The 16,658-nt window shown below is 40.3% G+C and overlaps 1 protein-coding gene across 2 annotated transcripts; it reads right to left on the bottom strand.

Annotated features, from left to right (window-relative positions):
• Positions 1-12,177: 12,177 nt before the first annotated feature.
• LOC124054756 (lithostathine-2-like) lies at positions 12,178-14,832 on the bottom strand. Of its 2 annotated transcripts, XM_046381126.1 has the most exons (7): positions 14,748-14,832; positions 13,969-14,105; positions 13,873-13,938; positions 13,681-13,793; positions 13,449-13,580; positions 13,145-13,250; positions 12,178-12,398 (listed from the first exon to the last, which is right to left on the bottom strand). In XM_046381126.1, the coding sequence occupies exons 2-7, from the start codon at positions 14,048-14,050 to the stop codon at positions 12,328-12,330; spliced, it is 570 nt and encodes a 189-aa protein (XP_046237082.1). In that variant the 5' UTR covers positions 14,051-14,105; positions 14,748-14,832; the 3' UTR covers positions 12,178-12,327. The 2 variants fall into 2 exon arrangements, with proteins under 2 accessions (XP_046237082.1, XP_046237081.1); XM_046381125.1 differs by having other exon boundaries at positions 13,873-14,105; positions 14,748-14,831.
• Positions 14,833-16,658: the final 1,826 nt, after the last annotated feature.

Here is a 16,658-nt window from a genome sequence, read left to right as displayed (position 1 = left end):
AGTGACTGATGAATATCCAGAAAAACATTGTTCATTTGGAAGGAGTCAACACTCAACAGGCAGATATAAGGTGATCAAAGTAACTTAATTACAGTGTAGAAGTATATCTCTGTTTCTTCTGTAAATGTGCTTTTCTTACTTAGAGTTAAATGTGTCCTTTATGGCTTACATTTCTCTCCTGTTTGTCAGCTACGAGCCTGTTATATTTTTCATTGTTCCCTGAACCTCCTTTATGTAACATGAGGTGCCAACTCGATCGACTGAAAACTTTTATCCCCAGATCTACAGGACACATGTTTACGTTCAGCTTCTGTCCGACCCCAAGCAGCCACACATCAGCTCCAGCGTTTGACTGTCGTTGAGTTATCTCTCTCTAGACCTCAGATGTACTCGTTCTGTTCTGTTGTCCTAAAACACACAGAGAGACAAAGAAACTCACCACAGATGTGTTCTTGGTGTCACCAGTCCATTAAGTGATGGTGCCTCTGGCCTGGAAGCTGTTTAAATGTATCAAGAACACCTGACATTTGACATTTAAAGCTCAGAACATTCAACGCTTGGAGGAAGTTTCTGTTGATGATTCACTGAAGATTGTTTTTTTTTTGGTAATATTGAATATTTCAAGGGCGTGGATCCACATAATCAGTCAACAGACTGAAGTCACGAATTGATCTTCCATCTTTTAATTCCTGTCATCTCTGGGCTTGATGTGAAGAAATGTTCTAAGTGTGTCGAGCTTTTGCTCACTATATCAAATGTCATTGTCCGTCACAAGGAGAGACTGTTGATTTGTGAGTAAATCTGCTCTGAGAACTTGTATCAGATACACATGAACAAGTTCAGAGAACTTCCTCTTTCAGAACTTGTGGTTATGTAGGAGGCGCTTGGTGGTGAGGTAGTCCAGAATGAATGGGGGCTTATGGTGCTGTATCCGCAAAACGTGACTTTTATGGGGTAAAATCTTTCATGATGTTTTCAGTATAAGTGGTAGAGAGAATAGATGCAGTTCCGTTAAAGTAGACTTTCACATCTTTGTTGCAGTGAAATATCTTTCTGCATTATTATTGAAGTATTTGTGGTATTCGCACCAGTATTTGCGGTTATAGTTTCACTCATCAGTCAAGCACTAAGTTTGTGTTTTGTTTTAAACACTGTGAGAAGGTGAGCACCCCCCTTCTCACGGTCTCCCACGAGGGACGCGTTTTGATAACGTGGCCTGCGAGGCAGCGTCGGAAAATTAAAATTAAAAAAGACTTTTTGGACTTTGTGGCGCATATACACGCTGACGTGTGTGCGCGCACACACGCACACACTAGGAGAAGTGGACTCTTTCATCAGCTTGTATATTTTAAATGCTTGGTGACATGTTTGGCGTGGTGTACGCCATGGACGCTTCGGCGCTGTAGAATCAGCCCGCTGCATCGCTCCCTCACTACAACCACAACTCACCCAGGTCAGTTTTCTCCCCGGTTTAGCATGCAGGCGTGTGGTGAGGTACCCACTACTCGTCCACCTCTTCATTTCAGTTTGTAAAGACTCTGGTTTGCCATACACTCACAGTCACCTGCACTCCCGGTCCGGCTCCACTGCTCCTCTGCGGAAGCGCACGCCGCTGCTGGGGCGGACTTTATTGAGCACGGGGCAAGGGGGCACGTCCCATTGCACTCAGGGGGTTTTTATTTTCTTATGGTGTTGGCTATGTGGTGTTTGTGTAAAATTATTGTATGGTGTGTAAATATTTGGTGTGTGGATACATTGAATAATTCCTTATTTATTTTTTTGTATTTATTTATTATGATTAGCATATTGTATGGACCATTATGTCTGTTGGTAATCCCCTCCATAATGGTTTGGACCGTTTGGGCTCAACAAGCAGCCCTATTTAAAGGAGCCTCATTTTGCTCTTGTTGTTCCTTGGGAGAACTACTATGTGCTGTTGGGAGTGTTTGTTATCGGTTTTTGGTTCCTGCATTGTTCCTGTCTGTGAAAACCTTGTGTTCCCGGAGAATAAAAGGGCTTTCCCTGGCACCTGACGCTTTGCTGCCTCCTACTTTTAATCTCTTCTGCCTGAATCCGATCTTGCCGAGATCCCGTTATTCGGGGAGACCACTCTGGTCCCTCACAAACACACTTCTAACGTCTGCTGTAGCTCTCATTAGGAAAATATATAAGGACTATAACACACAAAACTGCCACCATGTTATTGTGGTTATGTTCGTGTATTGATAATTGAAGTTATCCAACCCTCATCTGAAGTTGCTAGTCGTAAATCCTTTACTGACCAATCAGCATACATTAGCAGAATGCTAGCGTTTTATTGCTGCTTTTGGTTATGACAACAATCAGCTGTACCAAATTTCAGTCTAACTGTTGGATCCGAGTTGTTGAGATATTTCATTCAAAACTGCAAATGTCAACCTCATGGTTGTCAGAGGACAAGTCAGATGTCACTTGCAAATCTATAATTTCATGTTTTCAAAGAGCCCCAGCTTTTCCTTGGGACTATTTTTAGTGGAGGATTCATCCAAATATTAACAGTTTAATTCTAAATAACTTTAAAACAAATGCTTCTGGAAGGACAATATACTTGCATAGACAATATATCTACATATAAACTCTCACATCACTACACAAACACAATTAAAAGAAGACGCTGGAACATGAATGCCGACATGTTTATTGTGGAAAATTTGAAAGCTTGTGTTTGCAGTGGTTATCAGAGCAAGAGAATGATAGAAAAGCTGCATATGTGATCAGCTGTCATGTCGACGCTGACTTTTAATATGAGAGCAAACATCAGCTGGTGATGATCACCACTTCTTGCCGCACGCAAAGAACATCTTTGTTGAGCAATTTTCAGTAGCTAATGGCAGATACCTCCCTGGGAAACAGAAAAAAGAAAACGGAAAACATCCCATTCAGTGGCATCAAGAGTTATGGAGGAAAAATAACCCTTTGGTGGTTTATTAAGCACAATGTCTGCGTTCAAAGAGATGAATCTTGTTACTTGACAGACGTAGTCACATTTCCTGCTTTGGTTTTGTTATGGCTTGAGTGGGCAGATGATGGCTTTCATGCAGCAACATGCTTGTCTGAATCTGGTCGTTTTAAGTTGATGAAGGCTATCTGATCATTGGCACAGTTGATTCCCCTAAATGGTAGTTCATTGCTGCATGTGTTTGGAGGCAGGGTCAGAAGTGTTAGGAGTCCTGAAAATGTATGAAATGCGTAACTGCTGATGCCACGTCATTGCAGAGCTCTGACAGAATTAATTATTTGACGTGACGTTGAAAGTCAAAAGCAGGCAGCTGTTGAATTTAACGAGACCTGATCATCACACTGATCTGATCAGAACACAAAAAATGACATTATGGTTTATTTTTCTTCTTTATTTTCTGTTTTAGACAGACTTATTCACAAATGTGTTTTGATGGACTCTGAATTCATTTTTGATTTCCAAGGTTTTTTTTTTTTTTACCACAGTGCCTCTTGATGCATAATGAATCAATGAAACATGACCAACATCAAATTAGAGCAATAAAATGGGAGAAGTAGCACTGAGTGCTCATGAGAGTTTGTGACTTTTTTTTAGGTCGACGATTATAGTATTTTTTCTTACCTCCAAAGTTCAACGAGATGCAGTTTTTCCCACTTCTGGCGCCAGTCCATACATTTTCACCATGAATTCCAGCACACTTGGACAATAATTTCATGCGTGTCATCTGAAAATGACTGTGTACTGGTATCAGATTAGCATTTAAGGAGCGGCAATGTTTCTGTAATGAGCAGAAATGTGGGCGTTAGTCTTCACATTAACACAACAAATGAGGTTGAATTTATTGTATTTTCTCTTTTTCTTGTGTGTGTTTGCATCACCTGCGCGTCATCAAAGGTTTTGGGAGTCAGAAAGATTTTAACACAGTAAGTCTGAATAAGGTGGGACCATCCAGGATCACATGATATGCTGTTCCAAGAAGAGAAGCCCCCGTTTGAAAGTAGAGGATCTGTAGAAACACAAGTGCTTTAATAAATAGTTTTCTTAGCCTATAATTCACCAATGGTATGTGATGGTGTTGTACTTACAAAAACGAGGATGAGAATGATAATGATGGCGACGAGGAAGGCCTTCCACTGTCGCCATGAACAGGACGCACACCAACAGCAGGATGACAGCTGGACGCATGGCTGTGACCTTTATTGTCAGCGCTCTACAGCTGGAATACGACCTGGAAAAGTGACTGATGAATATCCAGAAAAACATTGTTCATTTGGAAGCAGTCAACACTCAACAGGCAGATATAAGGTGATCAAAGTAACTTAATTACAGTGTAGAAGTATATCTCTGTTTCTTCTGTAAATGTGCTTTTCTTGCTGAGAGTTTGATGTGAAGATCAGTCAGTTAAAGTTATGTCATTTGGTACCAGTTTTACGAGCATCCTGATAATTTCTGAAGTCTTAAGAAGCCAGAATATGACCTCTGTGCAAGCCAGATGAGTGACATGTTTTTTCCACCAAACACTAGTGTAGCAGGTATTTCACTGGATAAATCACCAAGCTGCTGGAATAACACTGATTTTCTTTATAAATTTCAAAACAAATTATTAAGTATGTAACATGAGGTGCCAACTCAGTGGACTGAAAACTTTTATCCCCAGATCTACAGGACACATTTTTACGTTCAGCTTCTGTCCGGCCCCAAGCAGCCACACATCAGCTCCAGCGTTTGACTGTCGTTGAGTTATCTCTCTCTAGACCTCAGATGTACTCGTTCTGTTCTGTTGTCCTAAAACACACAGAGAGACAAAGAAACTCACCACAGATGTGTTCTTGGTGTCACCAGTCCATTAAGTGACAGTGCCTCTGGCCTGGAAGCTGTTTAAATGTATCAAGAACACCTGACATTTGACATTTAAAGCTCAGAACATTCAACGCTTGGAGGAAATTTCTGTTGATGATTCACTGAAGATTGTTTTTTTTTTTGGTAATATTGAATATTTCGAGGGCGTGGATCCACATAATCAGTCAACAGACTGAAGTCACAAATTGATCTTCCATCTTTTAATTCCTGTCATCTCTGGGCTTGATGTGAAGAAATGTTCTAAGTGTGTCGAGCTTTTTCTCACTATATCAAATGTCATTGTCCGTCACAAGGAGAGACTGTTGATTTGTGAGTAAATCTACACTGAGAACTTGTATCAGATACACATGAACAAGTTCAGAGAACTTCCTCTTTCAGAACTTGTGGTTATGTAGGAGGCGCTTGGTGGCGAGGTAGTCCAGAATGAATGGGGGCTTATGGTGCTGTAGCTGCAAGACGTGACTTTTATGGGGTAAAATCTTTCATGATGTTTTCAGTATAAGTGGTAGAGAGAATAGATGAAGTTCTGTTAAAGTAGACTTTCATATCTTTGTTGCAGTGAAATATCTTTCTGCATTATTATTGAAGTATTTGTGGTATTCGCACCAGTTTACGGTATTTGCCGTTATAGTTTGACTCATCAGTCAAGCACTAAGTTTGTGTTTTGTTTTAAACACACTTCTAATGTCTGCTGTCGCTCTTGTTAGGAAAATTTATAAGGACTATAACACAAAACCGAGCAACAATTAAAACAAACATGCTTTAGTATTTGTTTTTATTTCAGTTCTGATATAAAATCAATACTGTATTCACAACAACTAAAAATAAAATTTTGCCTTTTTTGTGGAGTGTGTGTGATAACACCCCATTCTTGTACATGACAGACAACAGAAATGACAGCTGTAGCCTACTTAATGTGACACACTGTGTTTTTCCTGAGCTACTTTATTTATGCTGAAGGTCCTCGTCCTGGAGTTTAAAGGATTCATTATTGGACAGAACTGACTGACGCTTTTGAATAACACATCCCCTGCTATTTCAGCTTAGGTCATATTAAATTCTCAATCTCGAGTCAAGAACACATTTGTTACTGGCAGCGTCGCTACAAGACCGTGACTTTCCGTTAAACATAAACACACACACACACACACACACACAGAGTGGTCAGCACTGGTATCACCCATGAAACAGACACACAGTCATGTCAGTGTCAACTTTACGGTCAGTGTTTCCACACCAGAACATAGATACGTGTGTGGGTGTGTTTGGTGCAGCTGAAGGGAACAACATAAATTAGTTAATCATCCTGCAAACAGGACATTAAGTAAAGACATTTTGATGGCAAATTTTAGGAGCACATATTGTGTAGTTCATGTGAGTCAGAGTTTCCATGGAGGGCCACACCTTCAGGTTTGCTTTGTATAAACACCAAAGTTTGTGCCTAACTTACACAACATATCTAAATGGTAAGCTCTCATTATTACTTCATTCAACCTCGTCTTGAGTTTCCCTCGGGATCAATAAAGTATCTCTCTATCTAACTATCTATCTTGTCTTCAGCTGTGACTCAAGTGACGTGACAAGCCACAGCTAAAGTACGACTGAGGTGTCAAGATGGCAGATATTAGGTCTTACACCTCATTACTGGCCAAATTGCTGCTTTTGGTTATGACAACATTCAGCTGTACCAAATTTCAGTCTAACTGTTGGATAATCGTTGTTGAGATATTTCATTCAAAACTGCAAATGTCAACCTCATGGTTGTCAGAGGACAAGTCAGATGACACTTGCAAATCTATAATTTCATGTTTTCAAGACGCCCCAGCTTTTCCTTGGGACTATTTTTAGTGGAGGATTCATCCAAATATTAACAGTGGCCAAAGTATTACTGGGTCATTTTAACTGTATGGACTTAAACAGCCCACTGTTGATCTGGCTTGATAATACATAGATGAATATACTCTGTATTGTAGCAGAACAGTTTCATCCTAAATAACTTTAAAACAAATGCTTCTGGAAGGACAATATACTTACATAGACAATATATCTACATATAAACTCTCACATCACTACACAAACACAAATAAAAGAAGATGCTGGAACTTGAATGCTGACATGTTTATTGTGGTAAATTTGAAAGCTTGTGTTTGCAGTGGTTATCAGAGCAAGAGAATGATAGAAAAGCTGCATATGTGATCAGCTGTCATGTCGACGCTGACTTTTAATACAAGAGCAAACATCAGCTGGTGATGATCACTTCTTCTTGCTACACGCAAAGAACATCTTTGTTGAGCATTTTGCAGTAGCAAATGGTCCAAACAGCCCTGGAAATCAGAGAAGATAAAACGGAAAACATCCCATTCAGTGGCATCAAGAGTTATGGAGGAAAAATAACCTTTTGGTGGTTTATTAAGCACAATGTCTGCGTTCAAAGAGATGAATCTTGTTACTTGACAGACGTAGTCACATTTCCTGCTTTGGTTTTGTTATGGCTTGAGTGGGCAGATGATGGCTTTCATGCAGCAACATGCTTGTCTGAATCTGGTCGTTTTAACTTGATGAAGGCCATCTGATCATTGGCACAATTGATGCCCCTAAATGGTAGTTCATTGCTGCATGTGTTTGGAGGCAGGGTCAGGAGTGTTAGGAGTCCTGAAATGTATGAAATGCGTAACTGCTGATGCCACGTCATTGCAGAGCTCTGACAGAATTAATTATTTGACGTGACGTTGAAAGCCAAAAGCAGGCAGCTGTTGAATTTAACAAGACCTGATCATCACACTGATCTGATCAGAAAACAAGCCAGACTTATTCACAAATGTGTTTGCTAGACTTTTTCATTTTTGATTTCATAGGTTTGTTTTTTTTCCGGCTGGTGCAGACCACAGTGCCTCTTGATGCATAAACCTACAATGAATCAGTGAAACGTAACCAACATCAAATTAGAGCAATAAAATGGGAGAAGCAGCACTGAGTGCTCATGAGAGTTTGTGACTGGTTTTAGATCGACTTGAAACTTTGATTGTACTATTTTTTTCTTACGACTGAAGTTCAACGAGATGCAGTTTTTCCCTCTTCTGTCGTTCGGCTGATCTTGAGACCATGCAGCGAAGTTGAGGTTGGATCCATCAGTGTAGTGAAATTTCCCCTGAAAAACACAGAGTTGAGCATCAGTGTTGTTATGTGACACACATATAGTGGGGCAAAAAATTATTTAGTCAGCCACCAATTGTGCAAGTTCTCCCACTTGAAAAGATGAGAGAGGCCTGTAATTTTCATCACAGGTACACTTCAACTATGAGAGAATGGGGGGAAAGAATCCAGGAATTCACATTGTAGGATTTTTAATGAATTAATTGGTAAATTCCTCGGTAAAATAAGTGTTTGGTCACCTACAAACAAGCAAGATTTCTGGCTCTCACAGACCTGTAACATCTTCTTTCAGAGGCTCCTCTGTCCTCCACTCGTTACCTGTATTAATAGCACCTGTTTGAACTCGTTATCAGTATAAAAGACACCTGTTCACAGCCTCAAATAGTCACAGAGTCAAACTCCACTATGGCCAAGACCAAAGAGCTGTCAAAGGACACCAGAAACAAAATTGTAGCCCTGCACCAGGCTGGGAACACTGAATCTGCAGTAGGTAAACAGCTTGGTGTGAAGAAATCAACTGTGGGAGCAATTATTAGAAAATGGAAGACATACAAGACCACTGATAATCTCCCTCGATCTGAGACTCCACGCAAGATCTCACCCCGTGGGGTCAAAATGATCACAATAACGGTGAGCAAAAATACCAGAACCACAGGGGGGGACCTCGTTAATGACCAGCAGAGAGCTGGGACCAAAGTAACAAAGGCTGCCATCAGTAACACACTACGCCGCCAGGGACAGAAATCCTGCAGTGATCCCAAACACACCGCACGGACAATGAAGGAGGGGCTTCGTAAGAAGGATTTCAAGGTCCTGGAGTGGCCTCGCCACTCTCCAGATCCCAGCCCCATAGAAAATCTTTGGAGGGAGTTGGAAGTCCGTGTTGCCCGGCGAAAGCCCCAAAACATCACTGCTCTAGAGGAGATTTGCATGGAGGAATGGGCCAAAAATACCAGCAAAAGTGGATGAAAACCTCGTGAAGACTTACAGAAAACGTTTGACCTCCGTAATTGCCAACAAAGAGTATATAACAAAGTACTGAGATGAAGTTTTGTTATTGAGCAAATACTTATTTTCCACCATAATTTGCAAATAAATTCTTTAAAAATCAGACAATGTGATTTTCTGGATTTTTTTTTCTCATTCTGTCTCTCATAGTTGAAGTGTTCCTATGATGAAAATTACAGGCTTCTCTCATCTTTTTAAGTGGGAGAACTTGCACAATTGGTGGCTGACTAAATTTTTTTGCCCCACTGTACTCCTCTGTGTATCATACATCATCTTCACTCTCATTCATTCAATTCACTTTATTTATATAGCGCTAAATCACAACAAAGTTGTCTCATGACTCTTTCCTATTAAAGGAGGTCTATACCAAACTCTTAAATTTATGTAAATTCACTGCTTACCCCTGTCCTTCTGGCGCCAATCCATACATTTTCACCATTTTTTCCGGCACGCTTGGCCATGTGTACCAACTGAGAACGACTGTGTATTGACATCAGATTGGCATTTAAGGAGCGGCAGTGATTCTGTAATGAGCAGAAATGTGGGCGTTAGTCTTCACATTAACACAACAAATGAGGATGGATTTATTGTATTTTCTGTGTTGCTTGTTTGTGTTTGCATCACCTGTGCATCATCAAAGGTTTTGGGAGTCCGAAAGATTTTAACACAGTAAGTCTGACTAAGGTGGAACCATCCATCACCACATGATATGCTGTTCCAAGAAGAGAAGCCCCCGGTTGAAAGTAGAGCATCTGTAGAAACACAAGTGCTTTAATAAATAGTTTTCTTAGCCTATAATTCACCAATGGTACGTGATGGTGTTGTACTTACAAAAACGAGGATGAGAATGATGATGATGGCGACGAGGAAGGCCTTCCACTGTCGCCATGAACAGGACGCACACCAACAGCAGGATGACAGCTGGACGCATGGCTGTGACCTTTATTGTCAGCACTCAACAGCTGGAATACGACCTGGAAAAGTGACTGATGAATATCCAGAAAAACATTGTTCATTTGGAAGCAGTCAACACTCAACAGGCAGATATAAGGTGATCAAAGTAACTTAATTACAGTGTAGAAGTATATCTCTGTTTCTTCTGTAAATGTGCTTTTCTTACTTAGAGTTAAATGTGTCCTTTATGGCTTACATTTCTCTCCTGTTTGTCAGCTATGAGCCTGTTATATTTTTCATTGTTCCCTGAACCTCCTTTATGTAACATGAGGTGCCAACTCAGTGGACTGAAAACTTTTATCTCCAGATCTACAGGACACATTTTTACGTTCAGCTTCTGTCCGGCCCCAAGCAGCCACACATCAGCTCCAGTGTTTGACTGTCGTTGAGTTATCTCTCTCTAGACCTCAGATGTACTCGTTCTGTTCTGTTGTCCTAAAACACACAGAGAGACAAAGAAACTCACCACAGATGTGTTCTTGGTGTCACCAGTCCATTAAGTGATGGTGCCTCTGGCCTGGAAGCTGTTTAAATGTATCAAGAACACCTGACATTTGACATTTAAAGCTCAGAACATTCAACGCTTGGAGGAAGTTTCTGTTGATGATTCACTGAAGATTGTTTGTTTGTTTGTTTGTTTTTTTGGTAATATTGAATATTTCATGAGTGTGGATTCACATAATCAGTCAACAGACTGAAGTCACGAATTGATCTTCCATCTTTTAATTCCTGTCATCTCTGGGCTTGATGTGAAGAAATGTTCTAAGTGTGTCGAGCTTTTGCTCACTATATCAAATGTCATTGTCCATCACAAGGAGAGACTGTTGATTTGGAAGTAAATCTGCACTGAGAACTTGTATCAGATACACATGAACAAGTTCAGAGAATTTCTGGGAGAGAACTTCCACTTTCAGAACTTGTGGTTATGTAGGAGGCGCTTGGTGGCGAGGTAGTCCAGAATGAATGGGGGCTTATGGAGGTGTAGCTGCAAGACGTGACTTTTATGGGGTAAAATCTTTCATGATGTTTTCAGTATAAGTGGTAGAGAGAATAGATGCAGTTCTGTTAAAGTAGACTTTCATATGTTTGTTGCAGTGAAATATCTTTCTGCATGATTATTGAAGTATTTGTGGTATTTGCACCAGTTTACAGTATTTGCGGTTATAGTTTCACTCATCAGTCAAGCACTAAGTTTGTGTTTTGTTTTAAACACGCTTCTAGTGTCTGCTGTCGCTTTCATTAGGAAAATGTATAAGGACTATAACACACAAAACCGAGCAACAATTAAAACAAACATGCTTTAGTGTTTTTTAATTTCAGTTCTGATATACAATCAATACTGTATTCACAACAACTAAAATAAAACTTTGTCTTTTTTGTGGAGTGTGTGTGATAACACCCCATTCTTGTACATGACAGACAACAGAAATGACAGCTGTAGCCTACTTAATGTGACACACTGTGTTTTTCCTGAGCTACTTTATCTACACTGAAGGTCCTCGTCCTGGAGTTTAAAGGATTCATTATTGGACAGAACTGACTGACGCTTTTGAATAACACATCCCCTGCTATTTCAGCTTAGGTCATATTAAATTCTCAATCTTGAGCTAAAACCACATTTGTTACTGGCAGCGTCGCTACGAGACTGTGACTTTCCATTAAACATAAACACACACACACACACACACACACACACAGTGGTCAGCACTGGTATCACCCATGAAACAGACACACAGTCATGTCAGTGTCAACTTTACCGTCAGTGGTTCCACACCAGAACAGCCACAGCTAAAGTACGACTGAGGTGTCAAGAAAGTAAGTAAAGTAAAAGTAAGATGGCAGATATTTGGTCTTACACCTCATTACTGGGCAAATTGCTGCTTTTGGTTATGACAACAATCAGCTGTACCAAATTTCGGTCATTTCAGTTTCCTTGGGACCATTTTTAGTGGGGGATTCATCCATATATTAACAGTGGCCAAAATATCACTGGGTCATTTTAACTGTATGGAATTATCAACATCAATGTTGGTCTGGCTTCATAATACGTACAGGAATATACTCTGTATTGTTGCAGAACAGTTTCATCCTGAATAACTTTAAAACAAATGCTTCTGGAAGGACAATATACTTACATAGACAATATATCTACATATAAACTCTCACATCACTACACAAACACAAATAAAAGAAGACGCTGGAACTTGAATGCTGACAAGTTTATTGCGGTAAATTTGAAAGCTTGTGTTTGCAGTGGTTATCAGAGCAAGAGAATGATAGAAAAGCTGCATATGTGATCAGCTGTCATGTCGACGCTGACTTTTAATATGGGAGCAAACATCAGCTGGTGATGATCACTTCTTCTTGCCGCACACAAAGAACATCCTTCTGGAGCATCTTGCAGTCGCAAATGATCGATACCACCCTGGAAAACAGAGAAGATAAAACAGAAAACATCCCATTCAGTGGCATCAAGAGTTATGGAGGAAAAATAACCTTTTGGTGGTTTATTAAGCACAATGTCTGCGTTCAAAGAGATGAATCTTGTTACTTGACAGACGTAGTCACATTTCCTGCTTTGGTTTTGTTATGGCTTGAGTGGGCAGATGATGGCTTTCATGCAGCAACATGCTTGTCTGAATCTGGTCGTTTTAAGTTGATGAAGGCTATCTGATCATTGGCACAATTGATGCCCCTAAATGGTAGTTCATTGCTGCATGTGTTTGGAGGCAGGGTCAGGAGTGTTAGGAGTCCTGAAAATGTATGAAATGCGTAACTGCTGATGCCACGTCATTGCAGAGCTCTGACAGAATTAATTATTTGACGTGACGTTGAAAGTCAAAAGAAGGGAGCTGTTGATTTCAAAGAGACCTGATCATCACACTGATCTGATCAGAACACAAAAAATGACATTATGGTTTATTTTTCTTCTTTCTTTTCTGTTTTAGCCAGACTTATTCACAAATGTGTTTTGATGGACTCTCAATTCATTTTTGATTTCCAAGGTTTTTTTTTCTCCAATCGGTGCAGACCACAGTGCCTCTTGATGCATAAACCTACAATGAATCAAATTAGAGCAATAAAATGGGAGAAGCAGCACTGAGTGCTCGTGAGAATTTGTGACTGTTTTTAGTCTGACTTGAAACTTTGATTGTACTATTTTTTTCTTACATCTTAAGTTCATCGAGACGCAGTTCTTTCCTCCTCTGTAGTTCGGCCGACCTCGAGACCATGAAGCAAAGTTGAACCTTGATCCATCAGTGTAGTGAAGTCTCCCCTGAAAAGCACAAAGTTGAGCATCAGTGTTGTTATGTGACACACAAACTCCTCTGTGTATCATACATCATCTTCATTCTCATTCATTCAATTCAGTTTATTCATATAGCACTAAATCACAACAAAATTGTCTCATGACTCTTTCCTATTAAAGGAGGTCTATACCAAACTCTTAAATTTAGATAAATTCACTGCTTACACATGTCCTTCTGGCGCCAGTCCATACATTTGCATAATGAGTTCTGGCACACTTGGCCACAAGTTTCATGCGTTTCATCTGAAAATGACTGTGTATTGACAGCAGATTGGCATTTAAGGAGCGGCAGATTCTCTGTAATGAGCAGAAATGTGGGCGTTAGTCTTCACATTAACACAACAAATGAGGATGGATTTATTGTATTTTCTGTGTTGCTTGTGTGTGTTTGCATCACCTGTGCATTATAAAAGGTTTGCGGACTCCGAATGACTTTAACACAGTATCTCCCGCTCAGGCGCATCCATCCTTGACCACATGATAACCTCTGGCACTTCCAACGTAGACCCCCTGTAGAAACACGAGTGCTTTAATAAATAGTTTTCTTAGCATATAATTCACCAATGATATGTGATGGTGTTGTACTTACAAAAGCGAGGAAAGTGCCAACGATGATGATGATGATGATGATGATGACGATGAAGAAGATGATGAAGATGATGAAGAAGATGATGATGATGATGATGATGATGATGGTGACGACGACGACCTTCCACTGTCGCCATGAACAGGACGCACACCAACAGCAGGATGACAGCTGGACGCATGGCTGTGACCTTTATTGTCAGCACTCAACAGCTGGAATACGACCTGGAAAAGTGACTGATGAATATCCAGAAAAACATTGTTCATTTGGAAGCAGTCAACACTCAACAGGCAGATATAAGGTGATCAAAGTAACTTAATGTAAAAGTAACTTTTGCTTTTCTAGCTGAGAGATTGATGTGACGATCAGTAAGTTAAAGTTATGTCATTTGGTACCAGTTTTAAGAGCATCCTGATAATTTCTGAAGTCTGAAGAAGCCAGAATATGACCTCTGTGCAAGCCAGATGAGTGACATGTTTTTTCCACCAAACACTAGTGTAGCAAGTATTTCACTGGATAAATCACCACCAGTAACTCTGTCTTTCTTTATAAATTACAAAACAAATTGTCCATTTAATTTTCTGGTATTGATGTCCTTTATGGCTTACATTTCTCTCCTGTTTATCAGCTACGAGCCTGTTATATTTTTCATTGTTCCCTGAACCTCCTTTATGTAACATGAAGTGCCAACTTAATCGACTGAAAACTTTTATCCCCAGATCTACAGGACACATTTTTACGTTCAGCTTCTGTCCGGCCCCACGCAGCCACACATCAGCTCCAGTGTTTGACTGTCATTGAGTTATCTCTCTCTAGACCTCAGATGTACTCGTTCTGTTCTGTTGTCCTAAAACACACAGAGAGAAAAAGAAACTCACCACAGATGTGCTCTGGTTTCTTGGTGCCCCTCAGTCTGATGGTCAGGTCGCTCTTCCTCTCACTCTTAAGCTCACCAGTCGTGCCCTGTGGAGATGCCAGTGTTTGTCCAGTATGTGCTCATGTCATTAATCATGAGATCAAACACAGCAATTAAGTATTTACATGCCAGTCTCTTTTGTGAGGTGTTTGAGGGACAAACAATAGCCAAAACTCACTTCTGCTATGTTGGGCTTCATATTTATCCACCAGTGCCTGTTGTTAACTTATCTCACATAACAGTCGCTTCATGTGTGATAGCAACGGTTGTTTCTCTCTCCAAAAGTACTAGAACAGTAAGGTGAATTCATTTGTTGTTGCTGTAAACCAGTTTGGTTTAATATCAAGAGATGAATGTGAAACAAAAACTGAGAATTTCAGTTTTCATTTCCTGGTATTTACATCCAAATCACATAAACTGCAAAAGACCTTAACAGAGAAACTTAATAATTTATCGTATATCCCTTGTTTACAAAAAGCTCATCAAACTCATGTCTGTACATTATGTGCCAAAAAGGTTCCCTCGTGGATGACCTCTGGTCATGAATTGATCTTCCATCATTTAATTCATGTAATCTCTAGCCTTGATATGAAGAAATATTCTACGTGGGTCTTTTTGGTTTTCTTCCAGTAGAGAACCTGTGACACTGTGCCATGTAGGCTGCATCGTGTCTTTCTGCATGCTGGTTCCCCACCACTCACAGCTGCCCTTTTCATGTATTGTTATTTATGTTTTGCCACTGCTCCTCAGACGAGGAAGTGTTCAGCACAGCGTCTGCCATCAATCCGACTCCATCCTGGACTGTACGGCTCATCTGAATATGGTCTCCATGTGCTCAAAATTTATGTTTACGGGGCAGCCAAGGGGGGCGACGATCCCTGGAGGAGATCTGGGGAGTGTATGTATGTTCGGACAGGACTTACGTTCCCCAGTTCAGTATTTTGTTAACATGCATTATCCCACTTATTGTGGTTGCACCAGACATGTCATTTGGCAGTGTCATAGGTAACTTCAGTGCCCATGGACATGTTTAGTTAAGCGACATTTAGCTAATGTTAGTTCATAGCTCACTTTAACTAATCAGCTTAATCAGATCAGCTTTAGCTGAATATTTTGGGAAGATGTGTGTGTTTGTTTGCTTGCCACACTTGATCACATGGAGAGCTGGCTGTGGTTTGCTTCTCATTCTACTTCCTGCTCTTTAAATCTGCAGGGTCTCCTGTTGTATGACCAGCTTTGTTCTGAGTGGTCCAATGGGTCTTTATCCAAACCTGGCAGCTCTCGAGTACCGATGAGTGTTTCCCTCATGGGTTAAATATGTTTCAGCAGTAAAGCCCAACAATATCGGATCAAAGCCATTTTGCTAGCATATCGTTAGCCTTCTGGCCCACAGTTGAGAGAGAGCTTAGCTGACTAGAAATAGCTCCTGTTGGGAAGTCGTATCTTAAGGAAAAACATTTGAAAAAGTTTGATTGCAAAGTGCAGGGAAAATATTAATTTTTGAAAAAATATGAATCTGCTGTTCGTTAAACAATTCTGGTCTCTGCGTTGTCAATTAATTCCTCGTCATCCGTCACTGGTGCTACATAACACAGTGAGAGTGTATTTTTCTTTTTCCAGCCCTTCTGTAAATATTATCTCTTTGTCTGTGAGTCCATTAAGTGACAGTGCCTCTGGCCTAGAAGCTGTTGTATCAAGAATACCTGACATTTGACATTTAAAACTCAGGACACACAGTCAACGCTTGGAGGAAGTTTCTGTTGATGATTCATTGAAGACCGTTTTCTTTGATAATATTGAATATTTCAAGGGCGTGGAGCCGCATAATTAGTCAACAGACTGAAGTCACGAATTGTTTTTGAATTCCTGTCAT

The sequence above is a fragment of the Scatophagus argus genome, chromosome 23 (genome assembly GCF_020382885.2).
Source record: "Scatophagus argus isolate fScaArg1 chromosome 23, fScaArg1.pri, whole genome shotgun sequence".
Taxonomy (NCBI): domain Eukaryota; kingdom Metazoa; phylum Chordata; class Actinopteri; family Scatophagidae; genus Scatophagus; species Scatophagus argus.
Note: the sequence above shows the minus strand (reverse complement) of the source record. Positions and strands in the feature narration are given on the sequence as shown.